The 17,600-nt window shown below is 45.3% G+C and overlaps 1 protein-coding gene across 1 annotated transcript; it reads left to right on the top strand.

The window, feature by feature from the left end:
• The first annotated feature begins 8,117 nt into the window (after window positions 1–8,117).
• On the top strand, window positions 8,118–12,209 carry Adig (adipogenin). The gene is made up of 2 exons (XM_005392586.1): window positions 8,118–8,281; window positions 12,094–12,209. The coding sequence occupies exons 1-2, from the start codon at window positions 8,155–8,157 to the stop codon at window positions 12,207–12,209; spliced, it is 243 nt and encodes an 80-aa protein (XP_005392643.1). The 5' UTR covers window positions 8,118–8,154.
• Window positions 12,210–17,600: the final 5,391 nt, after the last annotated feature.

Genomic DNA, 17,600 nt, shown 5'->3' with positions numbered 1-17,600 from the left:
GAGAACTTACTGTTTAATCACCAGAGCAGAAAAAACACATTGTAACCCACTGGATAGAAAGAAGACTGTTGGCTTTCTAGTCAAATGGGCTCCCAGACACAATCATATTCCTGCTGGTAATGATGATAAACATTTTAGCCATAAACTTTCTTTTCAAGTGATAATTTTAGTTAAATATAAGCCTTTCGAGGAGGCTGTTATGCATCTCAGTTAAACATGTGCATTGGTAGTATCAACACATTTGCAAATTAGAAGTTGAAGATAGTTTTACACCTCACTTTTGTAGGAGGTTGTATTGAAAATTAAAATCTATCTCAAAATCTTCCAGGACATCTTTAAGGCTCGTGTTGATAGCATAGAGGAGAGGGAAAGAAGTTCCAGCCTTCTGCTCACTTGCAGGTCCATTGGTCATCCAACGGTCAAACTAAGAACAAGAAAAGAACAAGAATTTTTTTTGCTCAGATACGAAGTCTAACATTAAAATATTTCATATTTTCTTTCCATATTTACAAAGTTTTCATTCTCATCACTGCACAGATCTGTCTGAAGGCCAGTTTTTGAGCAACGAGACTAAAGTAGAGGCAGTCTTATCCTGTAGTGGGATTACTAATGAAGTTTGTGGGGTTAAAAGCTGTAAGACAGCAGTGATGCCTCCATTCTAATGTAAACTCACAGTAGGGGTCAAAAATGATTTGGTTTCACCTATTATGTCTTACTTCAGGACCAAGCAGCAAACTGTAGTAGTTGATGAAGGATTCTATTTGGGGTTCAGGAAGTAACCTCTCAGTGCCACAGATGCAGATTTCTCTCAGAGAGCCCCTGGATTGCATCACGATTGGCAGACATTAGTTACCACCTTCTTGGGTGGCTGCTGTTATGCTTTCTGGACTTTGCTAGTTGAAGGCACAACAAATCCCTGCCAGGGTTTTAGAAATACTTCTGTTACCTCGCTGCTACTTTTCTGCCAGGGATAAAACTCTTGAGGTGGCCAGACCCAGACAATCCTTACAAGGATTCCTGTTACAGTGCTACCGTATATACCACTTACTTCTCCTACTTTTGTGTGTTTCCTTTTTTAGTAAGATTATTTTGTATTAAGAAAACAAGTAATATGTGAAGTCCAAAGAGGAGTATCAGAGTTGTACAAGGGGTGTTTCCTACTTGTACCGTGATATCAGTAGGTTCTGTAGTCAGGGCTACCTTGGTCAGTTTGATTTGATGTTTTGATTTCTTAGATGATCGCGGGTAGTGTAGAACCTAATTCCCTGTGCAGATAACTCTATTCCAGAAGTATGCGTTGTGACATTTCTGAGCAAGAAATGGCATAGCAGCACTTGGTTTTGAGTTGGCCACACCCTTTTCTTCATGTTTGTTTTAAGCTCAGGTAAAGATAATCGCCTCTTCCTTCTCTCTCCTCTTCCTCCTGTGACTCCAGTATCCATTCAGGGCATAATATTGTTCAATCGTTGATTTTCTTTTTTTGTTGTTGTTTTGTTTTTTTTTGAGACAGGGTCTTGCTGTGTAGTTCAGGCTGGCCTTGAACTTACTATGTAGCCCAGGCTGTCCTTGAACTTGCAGTGATCCTCCTGCTGCAGCCTCCTGAGTGCTGGGATTACAGGTGTGCACCATGCTGCCTGGCTGGTTTTCTTTTTGAGCTAGGTAATAAACTGTTATTTCCAGATGGTAGCCTGGGAGGTGGGGGTATGTTGTAAGGATTAGTGAATGCTACCCTAAAAGTGCTTTAGTAGCGGAGCAAGAATAAGATGAGGTTTAACAACTTCCAAAGAAATTCCAGATTGACATTTCAAGGGCAGAATGGGTCCTTGTTTTAGTTGGAGTAAAGAAAGAAGGCCATTCACAATATTCCAGAGGTTAAAAATAGCTAAAGTCAGTGTACATCCTCAGATAAAATCTTCTATTCTTGACATAGTTTGAATATCAGAAAAAAGTTTGATGTATGTGTGTGTTGGGGGTGGGCTTGCTGATTCTTAAGTTAGCTGTAATTTTTGGCAAGTCTTTGTAATTCTAATGGTAAGTGAACAACCATGTTGAATGTGGTTTGAAATATAGGAGACTTGGTGGTTCCCCAGAAAAAGAGGGGTCTATAGCTCCTGAAGGCATGAAACCCCCAGGGTATAGAGCCAACAGAACATGGATCTGCACACCTTCACAGGTGCTGGTTCCTTCTGCTTTAGTTACATCTACCCAAAAAGGGAGTGTGGTAAGAACCCTTGGACCTTCACTAGTATGGGTTACTACATTCACCCAGTTGCCTGTGTTAAAAATCACTTTGAATAGAATAATGCCAGAGGAACATACTTAGTACCTAATAATCTTTAGTAGTGCACTTGATAAATTTGCCAGTACATGTTTAAAACCTTTGGGTGAAGGCTAGGATCACTCTGGTGTGTGGCTCAAGCAGTTCAGTTACTTATGTGCTGGGTCTGCCAGGGGTACATGGATGTGGCATTCTGGGAAGAGGAAAGCAAAACCCAAGAGACAGGCAAATCACCCCTCCTATTCCCTAGTGAAATTTCAGGTAAGGAATTCTTCCCTCCTCTCTGGTTGGGAGCACTGAGGACAGAAAAAAGAGCTTTTACCTTAACCCTTTCCATTTTCAGCCATCTCTGCCATTTTTGTCCAGGGCTTCCTCCTAAAACCCTCCCTTGTCCATTGGCCTTTTGTAAGGAATAAGTGTATGGTAAGACCTTCCCCTTCCCAGCCATATGTACACATAAATGTGTGTGCACACACAGACACACGTGCACATATTTTCCTCTACTTCCAGCTTGTCTGTTTCATTGTAGCTCATTCTTCTCTGGACTCGTGTATCAATACAGAATGCCTACGCCTTTGGCCTGTAATGTCAGTTGCCCACATGTTGTGCTTTGTGTTGTTTGTGAACAGTTCTCATGTGCACTGGGGAAGCATTTGTCAGGCCCTACAGACTGGTTTCGGGAAAGGAACAATGGAAGCTTCTCCCAGAGTGAGAATCCGGCACAAAGAGAGGTGCTGTGGAGGATGGTGAAGCATTACTAGGGCCCACTTGACACCTGCTGGCAGTGGTTGTCTATTCAGCATCTCCGATCCATTGAGGTGGATCATCCTGAAATGATCTCTGCACTTACATGGAACAATCTTTGGAGTCATCTGATCTGTTTTGGGGGTTCCCTGACAGCCTCTTTTGCTGGGGTCCCTCAAGACAGTATAGAATCTGGCTGTGGTCTCACTAGCTAGCAAAGCCATGCACCGGGTAGTGCTTTTCTCAGAATATCAACCCTTGTTCTTAAAACACCTTTTGTTTTTTAATGGCGAGGGAAAAGGTGTAATTTGGGATTCCACAGTGCCTTGCATACAGTAGGCGCCCAATAAATATTTGCTGAAGCAAACCAAGTTTCCCAAGTCCTCATCTCCTGCGGTGACCAAGACATCTTTCTCCTCTGAAGGGCTTGGCAGTTGTGGCTAAAAACTAAGCAGTATCGTTACTGGCTTGAAACCATATATACGATTTGTATGAATTTCGGTATGTTGCCAAGACACGGTCTTTTTCTTATTGTATTTTCTGTAAATATTTCTGGCACTGAACTGTAAAGTAAAGGCGAGATGTAAATATGAAGGTGTACCTGTGTCCCCTCGCCTGCTGTGTTTGATATTCGTCAGCTAGGGAAGAAGGTCTAGAGGTCTGTTTGTATTTATCTCAATACTTTGTCCAGAAGGAACCCATGGAATATTGAATGTAATACATTTAGTCAATTAAATTTTAAGGAGATTCTTATCTAATAACTGTGTGTGATTTTGGTTACAGGCTGGGATCTGAATTCTGCATGAGTGCTCTTAATTCCCTTTTTCTGGGGGGATAGGCTTAACTTTTACTACCCTTCATAATTTAGACCTGTGAATTTTTACCTTGCAGCTGGGGATTGTTGAAGGGCAGATGACTCTGAGCCCTGGAATTTTCTGCTGAAGAACTGGGCAGTCCAGAAAGCAGGGAGAGACAGAGAAGAGCACCCGCTGCCCCAACTGCCTCTGTGCAGTTGTCTGCAGAGGGCTCCTTGGGACCAGATCATATGTGGTGGGCTGTGTGTACCTCTTCTGAGAGTTATCCCTCCACCAGCTGCAAATACCTTGACTCTGAAACTCTTTTATTTCTTTAAGGTTTATTGGTACAATTTAGGTATACATAATGACCACATTCATTACAGGGAATTTGTATCTGTACATGATACATCTTGTTTCCTGTTTTTTTTTTCCCCCATTCTCATCCCCTCTTTTCAAACCCCCTTCCTCTCCCCAGTCACAAAGCTGTTTTCATTTTATCCTTTTCTTATTTTTTTCTTTCCCTTCCTTCCTTTCCTTTCCCCCTCCCTATTTCCCTTTTAAACAGTTTCTATCTCATAATATCTATTGTATGTTTATGTTCTTGTTTATATTTCCAGTTTCTCACACCAGAGAGAATGTGATATTTACATGTGTGTATCTGATTTATTTCACTTATGATTATGGTCTCTAGGTCCATCTGTTTAGCTATAACTGTCTCAATTTTATCTCTCTTTATGGCTGAGTAATACTCCATTATGTAAAAAAACACATCTTGTTTATCCATTGGTTGATGGGCATTTGGGTTGCTTCCAAGATTGAGCTATTACAAACTGCTGCTGTAAACAAGAGTGTACGTATATTACTGTGGTATGATGCTTTTAATTCTGGGAAGACACCTACGAGGGTAATAGCTGGGTCAGATGGACTGCATAATCCTAGTTTTTTTTCATTCTCCACAGTGATTTCCACAGTGGTTTATCATTCTACACTCCCACAACAATGGAGAAGGGTTCCTTTTTCCCCACAGCCCTGCCAGCATTTGTTACTAGTTGTTTTCTTGATAATAACCATTCTCTCTGGAGGTTGTTTCAATTTGCATTTCTTAAATGACCGGTGATGCTGAACATTTTTTCATATATTTATTTGCCATTTGTACTTCTGAGAAATATTTATTCATCTCAGATGCTCATTTTTGGATTGGTCTGAATTTGAGGGTCTGGGTTTTTTTTCAGTTCTTTATATGTTCTAGATACTGGTCCTTTGAAGAACAGCTGGGATAAATTTTTTCCCACTGTGTGGATTGTCTTTTCACTCTGTTGGTGATTTCTTTTGCTGTGCAAAAGCTTTTTAATAGGATGAAATCCCAGTTGATTATTTGTGATAGTTCCTCTGTGATCAAAGTTTTGCTTATAAAGTCTTTGCCTACACCTATGTCTTCCAGAGTTCTACCTATTCTATCTTCCAAAAAAATTTAGTGTTTCTGTTCTAATAGTTAGACCTTTGATCCATTTTGATTTTAGTTTAATGCATGGTGATAAACATGGGTCCATTCGTGATAAAAACCCTACAGAAAATTGGAATAGCTGGTCTTTATCTCAATCTGATAAAAGCCGTGTATGACAAGTCAACAACCAACATCATACTAAATGGTCAAAAATGGAAAGCTTTCACTAAAATGAGGAACAAAACAAGGATGTTCACTATCACTACTCCTGCTTAATATAGTACTGGAAACAATGATCAGAGCAGTTAGACAAGAGAAAAGGAATAATGATAGGAAGAAGTTAAATTATTATTTGCAGATGATATGATACTCTACGTAGATCCCAAAAACTCCATCAAAAGACTTCTAGATTTAATAATCAAATTCAGTAGCTAGAGGCAAAGTCAGCACTCAAAAATCAATAATATTCCTGTACATAAGTAACAAACCCACTAAAATTCAGGAAACAGCACCCTACAATAGCATCAGAAAAATTACATAGGACTCATGTAGCAAAGGAAGTGAAAAAATCTTTACATGAAAAACTACAGTACTCTGAAATAGAAGATTGAAGAGGATATCAGGAAATGGAAAGTTATCCTTTGCTCTTGGGTAAGAAGTGCCAACAGTGAAAATGACCATACTCCCAAAATTGCTATACAGGTTTAATGCAGTTCCAATCCAAATACCATTAGCATACCTCACAGAACTAGAGACAATTCTAAAATTCATTTGGAATCAAAAGAGAACTAGAACCACCAAAGAAATTCTGGGCAACAAGGCAAGGCAGGGCATCACAATCCTGGACTTGAAATTATACTACAGAGCTACTGTGATAGAAACAGCATGGTATTGGAGAAAAAACAGACCTGAGGATCAGTGGAACAGACTAGAAGATGCAGAAAGAACTCCAAATGCGCTCAGCTACCTGATCTTTGAGAAAGGGGTCAACCGCATTCACTGGAAGGATAGCCTCTAATAAATAGTGCTGGGAAAATTGGCTTTCTATAATCCTAAAACTCTTGGCTGGGAGATGCCCCTGGAATGTGTGGCCTACTCGTGCTGTGCCTGCCCACCACAGAACCTCCAACAGGATTGTACGTCCTGTTTTGGTTCATAGCCTGAAAATGTGTTAAGAGTCTTGCCACCTCTCCTGCTTCACTCTGATCTAACCCCTTCAGGACCCAGTTCCTAGAAATCATGCCAGTCCTTACCACCCTGCTTCTGGCTTTGGCCTCTGGGCCCTGTGTCTGGCACAGCCTGCCTGAGAACTGCTCTTGGATGCACGTTTGAATCCTGTTTGCCCAGGTCTCCTCCTATGGACACTTGCTGTTCCACAGCAGGACTTGAACTCTTAAACCACTGGTCCTCAGGCACCAGCTATCTCTTACCCTGCTTTATTTTTTTCCTGTGGCTGGCCATGTGCCCTTCTCCCTGGACAGTCCCCCATCTCTACCTCACGTCACACTGTTTATCATCCACTTCCTGCAGCTGCACCCCGGCCTGGAATGACTGCCTGACATCAACCACAAAATACAGTGATTTTAAAATCAAGTCTGGATCAGAATCAGTGTAGACTGTGGATACTAAGCCCAAGCCTTACCATCCAGAGGTTCAGACTCAGTGGCTGAGGGCAAGGCTGGGAATTGACATGTTTAATAGGTACCCTCCAGTCCTCCCCACTTGCTGGCAGTGACTGAGGCAGGTGGAACAAGGACTCTGTTGAAAAAGCCCATGCAGTGGCCACTCTTCCCCAGGCCCAGCATGCTCTCAACCTGGCCACAGTCTCTCCCTACAGCTTAGGGGCTGCTGGACCCCAGGAGGGGGACAACCTCCTTCCTACTATAGGCTGGAGGTTTGCTAGCCACTTCAACAATGGATGAGTAAGATGTGAGGTGAGAGGAGGATGAGAAGGGCATTTGGGAGTATCCTGCCCCACTTAGGAGATAAGGGAAAAGCCTTCACTGAAAACCCTAGAAAGTACAAATACAGAAGCCTCCAGAGTAATCATTTGTTCAGGGCCTACTACTATGTGTTAGTAGACAGGTTTTTTGTACTTTGAGACGGTCTTGTTATGTAGGTCAGGCTGGCCTTGAACTCACTGTGCAGCCCAAGGAGGCCTCAGACTCACGGCAATCTTCACAGCTCCAGCCTCCCAAGTGCTGAGATTACAGGCATGTGCCACCATGCCTGGCTAGATTAGACAGTTTTTAAATGGCAGTCCAGTGATCTATCTAATCCAGCACAGCAGACATTTTATTAAGCAAAGTTTGAGCTAAGATTTTACATGTGGGAGATTTCACATAAAACCCAAACTTTTTGGTTCTTTTGGAAAAGTTACAAGATCTGGCAATGCTGAACCCTTGTAGCTATTACTGGCTGAAGCTATGACAGCTGCTTGCCTTAGAGACACAAAGCTTCCTCAGTTTGCTACACAGTCAGCACTACTCCCAGAAGTGTAGACAGGTGCATGTGCTGCTGGGGGACAGGACCTGGGACCCTGCTGGGACTTGTGAACATCTACCCAGGAGTAAGTTTTGTGCCATTTTCTTTTTTTCTAACTTCTATAATTATTCACTTCAATTTTACAACAAAGAGGATCAGAGAGGTGTCACATGCACCCAGTGACAATTGAGGCTTGGCTCTTTATTCCCAGCCACATATCTCACTGTCCCAACTCCCAACACACATCCACAGCAGCTCTCTCCTGGTTCCTTTCCACTCTGACATCCTTGTTATGTCACCACCTGGTCACAATTGGGCTGAGGGCAAAGAGTAGCCTAGCCTACCAGTTCGCTGGGGCAACACTGCCGGCTTAGCCCAGGGTGGCCCTATGCAGCCACACATGTGCCATGAGATACCCTCTAGTACCTCTGCTGAACAACCTCACATATCCTGTCCTGGTTTTCTGCCTATGCCTGCCTGTGGGTTTGCTGGTGTTCTTGTTGATCATCTGGTTCTGCTTCTTACTTAGCCAAGGTGAGCTCCTGACTGGGTCCTAATCTAGGAGCTGAGCTAGAGCAGGATGAAGCATCCTGAAACACTGCAGAAGAGTTTTGCTCAGGCATTGTAATGTGGCTCAGATAGTCAACTGTAAGGGAAAAGGCCTGATTTGATAACTTAGGGCTTGCTTTCTGTCTGTCTCTCTGTCTCTCTCTGCACTGTGCTCCATTCCCACCCCTTTTTTATGTTTGAGACAGGGTCTTGCAAGTGACTAAATTGCCTAGACTGGGCTCAAACTTGTGATTCCTGCCTCAGCTTCCTAGATGTAAGTACAGGCATGCACCACCATGCCAAACTAATTTAGGGTTTCTTCACCTAAAGTCTAAGAGTGAATCCGAATTTGACTATGAAGCAATGTCTGTCCTCCAGGGCAACTACAATGGCTCGGCTTCCTTGTTAGAGAGCAGTGGCCCCTCTGGGATGATGAATTAGCAAAAAAGTGCCCTTTCCTGTGCAAAACGTGTGAGCAGAGTATGGGCTGGATTTCAGCCCCGCTAACTCCCTCAGCCAGGTGATTTTGTGCAGTAAGCAACTTGTACAACAGGATGGATCCACCTTTGGGGTTTTTCAAGTGCCCGTAGATTGTACCCCAGAGAAGACCTGGGTTTCTTTGGGTTGCAGGTACAAGAAATAGATTGACATTCGCTCTGACCTAAGCGTACAACCAGGAGGAGCAAGAGGCAGGGGAAAGCTGACAGGGAATCGGGCAGGTGGGCAAGGATGTGGCCTTAATATGTGGCAGGAGTGGTACTTCTGCACCTCAACACCCTGTCGCTGAGCAGCCCCCTTCACCCAGGGGCCTCTGCATGGGGACTGCCTGACCTCCCACCTGCTGCTGCTCAGCTCCATGGCCTTTTGGTAGCCAAGCACAGAGGCTTCCAGGCCTGCATTACTCAGTGTTCCCAGCAAGAGCCTAGGAAGTCCTCTACCTTCCAGAAAATGTTTGTTTAAAGCATGTCCTCCAGTCAGGTGTGGTGGCTCACGCCTGTAGTCCCAGCACTCTGGAGGCTGAGGCAGGAGGATCGTTGTGACTTTGAGGCCAGTCTGGGCTACAAAGTGAGCTCAAGGCCAGCCTGAACTGCATAGCCAGACCCTGTCTCAAAAAGACCAAAAAATAATAATAAAGCACATCTTCCTGATATTCCCAAGGTGGACCACAGTGAGGGAGGGACACAGCTTGGGCATTGGGCCTGATGGCAGAGACTTGTGTGCTAGGTCTAAAAGCTATCTCTTTAGGGCCTAGAAGATGAAAGTTCTGATTTCAGTCATTTCCCCTAAGAGTTCCTAATAGTAGCTAAACTGTTTGGGACACTGAATGTGTACCAAGTCTTGGGCTAAATACATGACATGCATTATGTCATCTAATCCTCACAATAACTGTGTGAAGTAACTCTTACAGTGGAGGAAACAAGCGTGGAGAGAAGAAACCTTCCCAAGGTCACACACTTCTGAAGTACTTTGAAGTGCAGACTTCAAATCCTGGCTCAGCCACCTGCCAGCTGTGTGACTTGGGCAAGCCTTGTCTGAGCCCCAGCTTGCTCCTCCACAGAACAGAGTAATATAGTGCCTGCCCTTTGGGGCTGTAGAAAGGCTTCCATGGTGGAGGGTGCCTGTCATCCGCTTACAAGGGCAGTTAGCACACGTACACATAGGGCACACAGGTGCTCTTAGCCTATGAAAATAATTCACTCAGTACTGGTTTTGTCACAGTGGGAAGCAGTTTAGGGTAGCTTTGAATGGCTTTGCCAGAGGAGACACCTTACCTACTACACAGAGCATTTTGGAATAAATCCTTGTAAAATTTACAACAAAGAATCTCCTAAAGTGAGATAAGCGGTCCTCTCTCAGGGTCCCTGTCTTCTTGGAACTCTCAGTATTATTGTATATGTTTTGGCCTTGTGCTGGGGACTGGCCCAACACAGAATCTGGGGCTGCCAGAGTTTAGAGGCTGTAAACTTGGGAAATCCTAGCCCATGGTTTTCTGTTTTGCTGTGTGTCCTTTTACTGGAATCACTTTGGCCTGGAATCTCATATAAAAAGCAGACAAGAGCTCCTGTGATGCCTCCTCCCCATTCCTGGCTCAGCTGAACCTGGCTCAGCAGGTCAGTATCAGTACTCCAAAGTGACAGCAAATGCCATGGGGCTGAGAGGATGCACTTTCCCAAGTGGAAGGAGGTGCAGGTGGGGAGGAGAAGGGTGCAACCAGTGAGACTGGCACAGAGGCAATAAAATAAAATAATAAAATAAAATAGTGGGCAGCTCGGCTCCTGGGGAAGCTGCCAGAGGGGACAGTGCCCACCTCTGACTATGACGTGGGAGAGGATGGAGCCATGTGGCCCCCAAGGGGAAGATGCTGTAATGTGAACTTTCCCCCTTTGCACTTTGAAAGGAATTTGCTGAAGAGGGAAATGTCCAGAGGTAGATTTGGGCTGAAACAGGAGGGACATGAAAGGCTGTGCCCTGGAATGTCCTTCCACTTGCATTGTGTGTTTGAGCACAATGTCAGGGTTGCCTCTGAATCTCCCAGCTTCAAAACAGGTGAACCCAATGGAACTCTGCAGGACTGAGGCACCATGAGGCTGAATTTGTACTACACCTGGCTTGCAGCCAGGACAAGTCCTTTCAACTCTCTAAGCCTTCTTTATCTTTTTTTTTTTTTTTTTTTTTTTTTTTCCCTGTACCGGGAATTGATCTCACGACCTTGCGCTTGCCAGGCAGGAGCTGTGCTGCTGAGCTAAATCCCCAGCCCCTCTTCTTTATCTTAAGATATGAAAAATACTACAGTTTGAGCATCCTTAATGCAAAGAATCTGAAATCCAAAGTGACCTGCAAAAAGTTTTGCATTTCGGAACATTTCTGATTTTGGGTTTTTGGATTAGGGATGCTCACCCAGTAAAATCTATGCATAATTCGAAAATCTGAAACACTTCAGGTCTCAAGCATTTCGAATAAAGGATACTCAACCTGTAGTAATTTGCCTTCTAGAAACTAGTGAGAAGATAATTGAGAAAATGCAACCAGTGACAGAACACGAGACTGTAGTAAAAGGTGTCTTCCCATCTCATCTCCTGTTCATCTGGCCTTCCCCACATAAGCCAGGTCAGCAAATCTGTGCACCCCTTAATAACCTACTAGTGTTCAGAAACAATGGGAAGGAGAGCAGTATTCTTTTAGAGTGATCCTGCCATGTACATTTCTCTGTGACTTCCTTGTAACATGCCATGGACAGCCAGCAAGTCCACAGGTACAATCATTTTACCAGCTTCCACTGGGTAGATGGACCCAGTCTCTAGTCACCCTTATGATATACATGCACACAGTTTTAAGGATTCTTTTTTTTTTTCTTTTCTTTTTTTTTTTTTTTTTGGTGTGTGTTTCCCCAGAGGACAGTGCTACACCGAGAATCATTGTAAATGTGTACACGGATATTTGGTAATGAATGAACTAGAGGACAAGTGGGTCAAGGATTGGGTGTATGTCCCTCAGCACCTCTTCCTGAACAGTGCCTAATACAAGAGGTCATTTGCATACCTCCAGGTCCGTCTCTTGCCAATAGATGGATGGGCCTCTCTCTGAGTCATGGGATAACCTTCTTTTTAGGTTCCTGGTCACCATTCAAGGCCATGAAGTCTACAAGAGGTCCCAGGACTGGACCTCATGTCATAGCTCTGCCTTGGCCTCCTGTCCTCCAAAAAGGATGCAGGGATTCTAAGCCTAGCAGGGGACTCCTTTGGGACAGGGGGTGGGAATCAGGACATAATGAGAGACCTTGTCTTGGACCATTGCAGATTCAGAGGAAGGTGCACCAGATTTGTGCTTCCACTGGGATTCCTGGAGCAAAGGCTCACCTGACCTTTTCTGGGAGGGGACACTACATGGGCAAGAGGAACAAAGGCTCTCCTAGTGACGTGCTGTGCCATGTAAGGCTGTTGTGGGGGAGGGGGTTCTGCCCAAAGTCCTTGGCCACTGCTGTGTTTGAGCAGGCTCTTGCTTGCTCTCATCAGGGTAGAGAGTTTGGTATCAGCTATGCTGGAAGACCAACCACCTCTGCTGTGAGGAGCTTCCTTACAAAGACTAAGAATTAAGTTCATGAACTAAGGTACCACTGTATGCACTAGATCTTCATAACAACCCTATCAGTTGGAACAGGGTTCCACTGGATGAGGAAACAGGTTCAGAGTGGTTAAGTAACTGGCTCAAGGTCACACAGCCAGGAAGCAGTCTATTTTTCTGAGTCTTAGTGAAATGCATTTCTCAAATGCACAGTAATACCCTTTGCTCCTCCTAGACTCAAATAATACCACTTCAGATTGTGGCACTTATGTCTGCAGGAGGCATGTACAAACTCAGCAAGCCTGAAGAGTGCAGAGAGGCCATATCTGATGGTCTTTGGATCTGTCATCCATCCACACACCTATTGTCATGTCTCCCAGGCATTCCCTTATCTTCCATCCTGCACCCCGGGACCACAGACGTGAAATCCCACGTGCACACTGCTTACTTCCCAGCCCTTTGAGCTTGACTGGCATCATCTGCAAAATGGGGCCAACCCCTCTCATTCATTTCCTGGAGGCGCCATAACAACGCATATGAGCTGGGTGGTTTAGAACAACAGAAGGACTATCTCAGAGTAATGAAGCCTGGGAGTCTGTGTCAAGGCACCTGCAGGGCCACACTCCTTCTGAAATCTGTCCTTCCTTGCTCTTCCAGCTCCTGGCAGCTCCAACCCCGACCCTTGGGCCAATCAGCAAGTCCATGTTTGGACCGGTCTCAGGCCTGTAGCTACTACATAACCAGCACTACCCTCACACTTCTGGCTTGGTCTAGAAAGGCTCCCTCTGGTGTACTAATCCCCTTGTGCTGCAGCCCAGGCCCTGTTCAAATACAGTGTCACTCCAGGGGTCCTGATAATCTTCTCATAATTTATTTCTTGGGTAATGTGGGCTTCGAGGGTCCTGTAAATGCACTCCTGAGTAGTGTGGGCAGAGTGATAGCTTTAAAAAGAGCTGTAAACACCAAAAGATGTTCTCCCTGAAGTGCTCCAGAGATGAGCCCCCAATAAGATTAGCAACAGAAACCAGTAGTCTGTACTGTGACTGGCACTGACTGGGGGCAGTCAGCAGCAGCGGAGACCAGCACTGGGCAGGGATGACTGACAGTGTCTGGCATTAGTTGGCGTTGAGCAGCAGCATCAGGGCCCTGAGCTGTAATACTAAGGACTAATGCTCAAAGTCTGGAACCACTAGCAGAGCTGCACTTGGTCAATTCAAGATTTCTGTCTGAACTGAGCAAAAGAACCCTCCACTGACTGGTGACGGGAGACCCACTGCAACACATGAAGAACTCTGAGCACAGTGCTCAGCAGTTTTGTGAGTTCTCCATCAACTGCTATCAAAAGAAAAAGCAGAGCACTGGGAAGTGAGGTGCTCTGTGTACATTAGGGGCCAGGTATAGTTTAAGTGCTTGACAGGCATTGTCGCATTGAAGCCTTACAAACATCTCTTAAGACATTCAATTCACTGTGATGAGGAGGCTGTGTCTCATAGAGGTTAAGACATTTGGCAGAAGTCACACAATCTAAGTAGCAAAACTGAAGATCAACCCAGGCTGACAGGGTTCCACTGTATCACATGGAGCGGGAGGCACTGGAGTGGGAGCCAGAGTTGTGTGGAGGGGTGGAAAGGCAGGGAGGAACTGCAGAGCAATGGCACTTAGGCCCAGGGCCTGTCTGGGTCTAAGAGGCATGGACTAAGTATGATAATGCAGCCTGGCCGCATAGCAGGCTGCCTGAGGAGGAGCTGATGGGCAGCCGCATAGAGGGGAGCCTCCACTGTAGTCTGACCAGCCTGGATGATACTCCAGGCCTACAGCAGGGCCCAGCTGGGCAGCAGGATGTTGCCGGGTGCAGAGGCAGGAAGTGGTATTTCTGGTCAGATGATCCACAGGGCTGCTTGCCTAAGATCTGGACAGCTTTCTCTACCTTCCCACATTCTTCTGCGGGGCTCCCTGAACCTAGGGAGAAGGAACAGCAAGGTAGGTTTGCAGTTTTAGATTTGAAGTTCATTTCTCAGGCACTGATTTGTTTATTCCCTCAGATATTCATTCATTCATTACTCATTCAGTTAACGGCTCACTGAGTGATTCATTCATTCTCTTAATGGTTCACTGAGTGATTCACTCATTCATTGATTAACCTGTGCTTTTTCTCACATTCAGGTACAGAACCATTCACTCTTTCACCTATCCATCTGTCCACCTGTCATTCTCCCTTCAGCTGTCTTCCCCTCCATCCCTCCCTCTCAACCATTTTCCCATCCCACATTTGATTTTCCATCCATTCCTCCACCTCTCTCTCCATCCTTTGTTAAGCACCTACCATGTTCCCCACACAAAACCTCTTGCAGCTGCAAGGGAGTTGTGCACTGGCTTTGATTGCTGATGCCTTCCACTCGCGTGGTTCCATGTGTCCTCCTTACCCAGTCTGTTGAAGGAAGTGATGACCAGTTACTGGGACTCTGAGCTCCTGAGGGGCCTCCCCTCTTTTGATCCAGAACCATGCGTAGTCCTGGATGCTGCAGCTCCAGGAGGGCAGTATTTCTAATTTCCAATTTCTCAGGGACTGTATCTTGCCTTCCCATGGACTTGGGAAAACCCAGGGGCCTCTCAAACGCAAATATGCTGCAGAAGAGGTCACTGATGCCTCGGAGGCAGGCAGTGGGCCAGGACAATCTGGAGAGGACCATGGTACTCCTTCCTGGTCTGGGAGGAGGCAGTCGAGGTCCATAGCAGATGCAGGGATAGGACAATGCCAGGATGCTAAGAAGAATGCCCCCCACACATCCCCAGGACCCCTCTGACTGTGGGACCTGCTCCCTGCTCTGTCCCATGGAATCTTTGGCTTTCTGTTATCTTGGCTGAGAAGCCACCTGCATCAAGGAGCTGTCCTGTAGCTGTCCCTATCCCTATCAGGTGTCCGTAAATTCCTGCTGACTGATGACCAAGTTCCCTTTTTACAGACAGGAGTTAAACTGGCCCACTCCCCCTCCCCAGTCTTCCTCAGCTGGCTCAGACTCCTTCCCGTTCCAGCCCAAATGCCAGGCCCAAGGAGGCCCTCCTGTGCCTCCATATCCTACTCCTCCTGACTTCCCGCAGCTGTCCCCAAGGCCTGCCCTTTGCACACCTCTGCTTCTTTCCTGTCACTACCATCTCCACCACACAGAGGAGGAAACCAGGCTCAGAGAAGAGTTAGCAGGAAAGGCCAGGCCAGGATGAAGAGCCCTGGTCACCACTGCTTTAACCTGCTCTCATTGGCTGGGTACTATATTCATTTAGAGTGGCCAAAGGGAATAATAGCAGCATTGCAAATAAGATTTCATGACTTTTTTAAAGGTGCCACTTCTGCTTCACAGTTTAGGAGTGAGAGGGTTGTCTACAGCCATACCACCCTGGACGCGCCTGAACTCATCTGATCTCGGAAGCTAAGCAGGGTCAGGCCTGGTTAGTACTTGGATGGGAGGAGTGGCAGGGTCAGGTGTGTGTGTGTGTGTGTGTGTGTGTGTGTGGCTGTGGCAGAGCCAGCCCCATCCCAACGGAGATTGGATATTGGCTGCTCTGTGGGTGTCTGGAACAGGGTGTGTTGTGCAGGGCCCATATCCATCTTTCTGCTCACACTGTGATTCAGTCATCCCTGGAGACAGAACTGGCAGCTTACCTGAGCCTCAGGTGCCAGCCCCTGGCAAGGCCTGGTGTTCTTCTTGCTGCTGGGATGAAAGGGCTGGCCCTGGTGTCTCTTGCCTCACCCTGACTGTGGAGCCCATGGGCCTACACTGCCAGGCAGCCAGGGCACTGTGCCCAGCACTTGGCACACCTGGGAGGCAAGTACAAGCACTATGGGCAGGCATAGAGGTTTGGGCCGGCGGGGGAGGGGGGGCAGGGCTCACCTCACTCTGTCTTTACCCTGCCCTGGGGGGCAGAAGGGTCCTCCCAGCATGCAGCTGAGGAACCAGCAACTCTGGTTCCAGCCCTTGGTTCCAGGACCTCTGGTTCCCAAGGCATGGAGGTTACTTTACACGATGGTCTTGCTGAGGGAATTGCAAACCTAGACCCTTCCAGGGACCTAGCACAGCCTTGAGCTCCTCCTGCTGGCCCCCTACAGCGGGTACTGAATTTAGATGCAGAGATGTGTGAGCTTCTAACTCTGAAAATGAGGGCCAAAGGCCTCAAAGGATTCTAATGGGGTCTCAGTAATAAACAGATGTGTGAGCTGCTATTTTCCTTTCCTCTGGAAGCAGAGAGTGTTACGTATTTGGGATATCTTATTTGGGGCTCGGGATTCAGGAGTCTTAGTTGGTCCATGGAGCTGTGAGGCTGCCTTGGGTAGCAGCTGGGTCACCCCTCCTTTCCTTTCTGAGTGCCACTTACATAAAATGGAAAGTAAATTATTGCCCAGAACACCAAAATGCCAACCATTCTTGTTGTAATATGCCTTATTGCCTTTTGAGAGAACTTCTACATAGCATGAAAAGAACTGGCATGCACTTAAAGACTGTAAAAATAGAAAACAGTAAAAACATATAGGTAATGCAATTCTGCATAAAATATACACAGTATCTTACCATTTAAAAAATTTAAAAATACAAGCACACCCTGAATATAAGTTAAAACCTTATGAAAGAAAAATGCCCATCTCTTGCATATCCTTGTTAGAAAACTGGTAAGATTTGGTAGTGTAGGGAACAGGGAAGATATGTAATATAATCATTCATTTAAAATTAGTTCAAAGAATTTTCCAAAGGTTGTAAATTGCTCATTATACCATCTTAAAATTGTATACCATGGATATACTTTCTACTATTTAACTGGAGGACAAAAGAATAACTTCAAGAAACTCTGAAAATGAGGGCCAAAGGCCTCAAAGGATTCTAATGGGGTCTCAGTAATAAACATTTTAAACAAATTCATTGTGTCATTTTTCTACATTCTGAAATACCCTGTAGGAAAGAGCAACACTTAAAAAGAGAGATCACAAACATATTTCTGACATGGCAAAATTCTCTATAAGTTTATGTTGTGACTAATGCTTTTTGCTTTAAAACAAATTCCAGGCATTAAGAGAAACACGTATACCTTGCAAATGAACACGTGACTCTATATAAACATTTTCCTTTGATATTTTCATTACCTTCAAACTTAGCTATTAGAAGAAAAGATAATATATGAGTATAAGCTTTGGGAAAGTCATATTTCTATTAAAATGAGGCCTCCAACAAAGACAAAAATATATTTTATGTAATTC

The sequence above is a fragment of the Chinchilla lanigera genome, unplaced genomic scaffold (genome assembly GCF_000276665.1).
Source record: "Chinchilla lanigera isolate Chin_1 unplaced genomic scaffold, ChiLan1.0 scaffold00044, whole genome shotgun sequence".
Classification (NCBI taxonomy): domain Eukaryota; kingdom Metazoa; phylum Chordata; class Mammalia; order Rodentia; family Chinchillidae; genus Chinchilla; species Chinchilla lanigera.
Note: the sequence above shows the minus strand (reverse complement) of the source record. Positions and strands in the feature narration are given on the sequence as shown.

Coding starts and splice junctions, on each gene's coding strand:
- Adig (XM_005392586.1), top strand. CDS start 8,155: ATGAGATACCCTCTAGTACCTCTGCTGAACAACCTCACATATCCTGTC. Junction 8,282..12,093: donor CTGCTTCTTACTTAGCCAAG/GTGAGCTCCTGA, acceptor GGACCATTGCAG/ATTCAGAGGAAGGTGCACCA.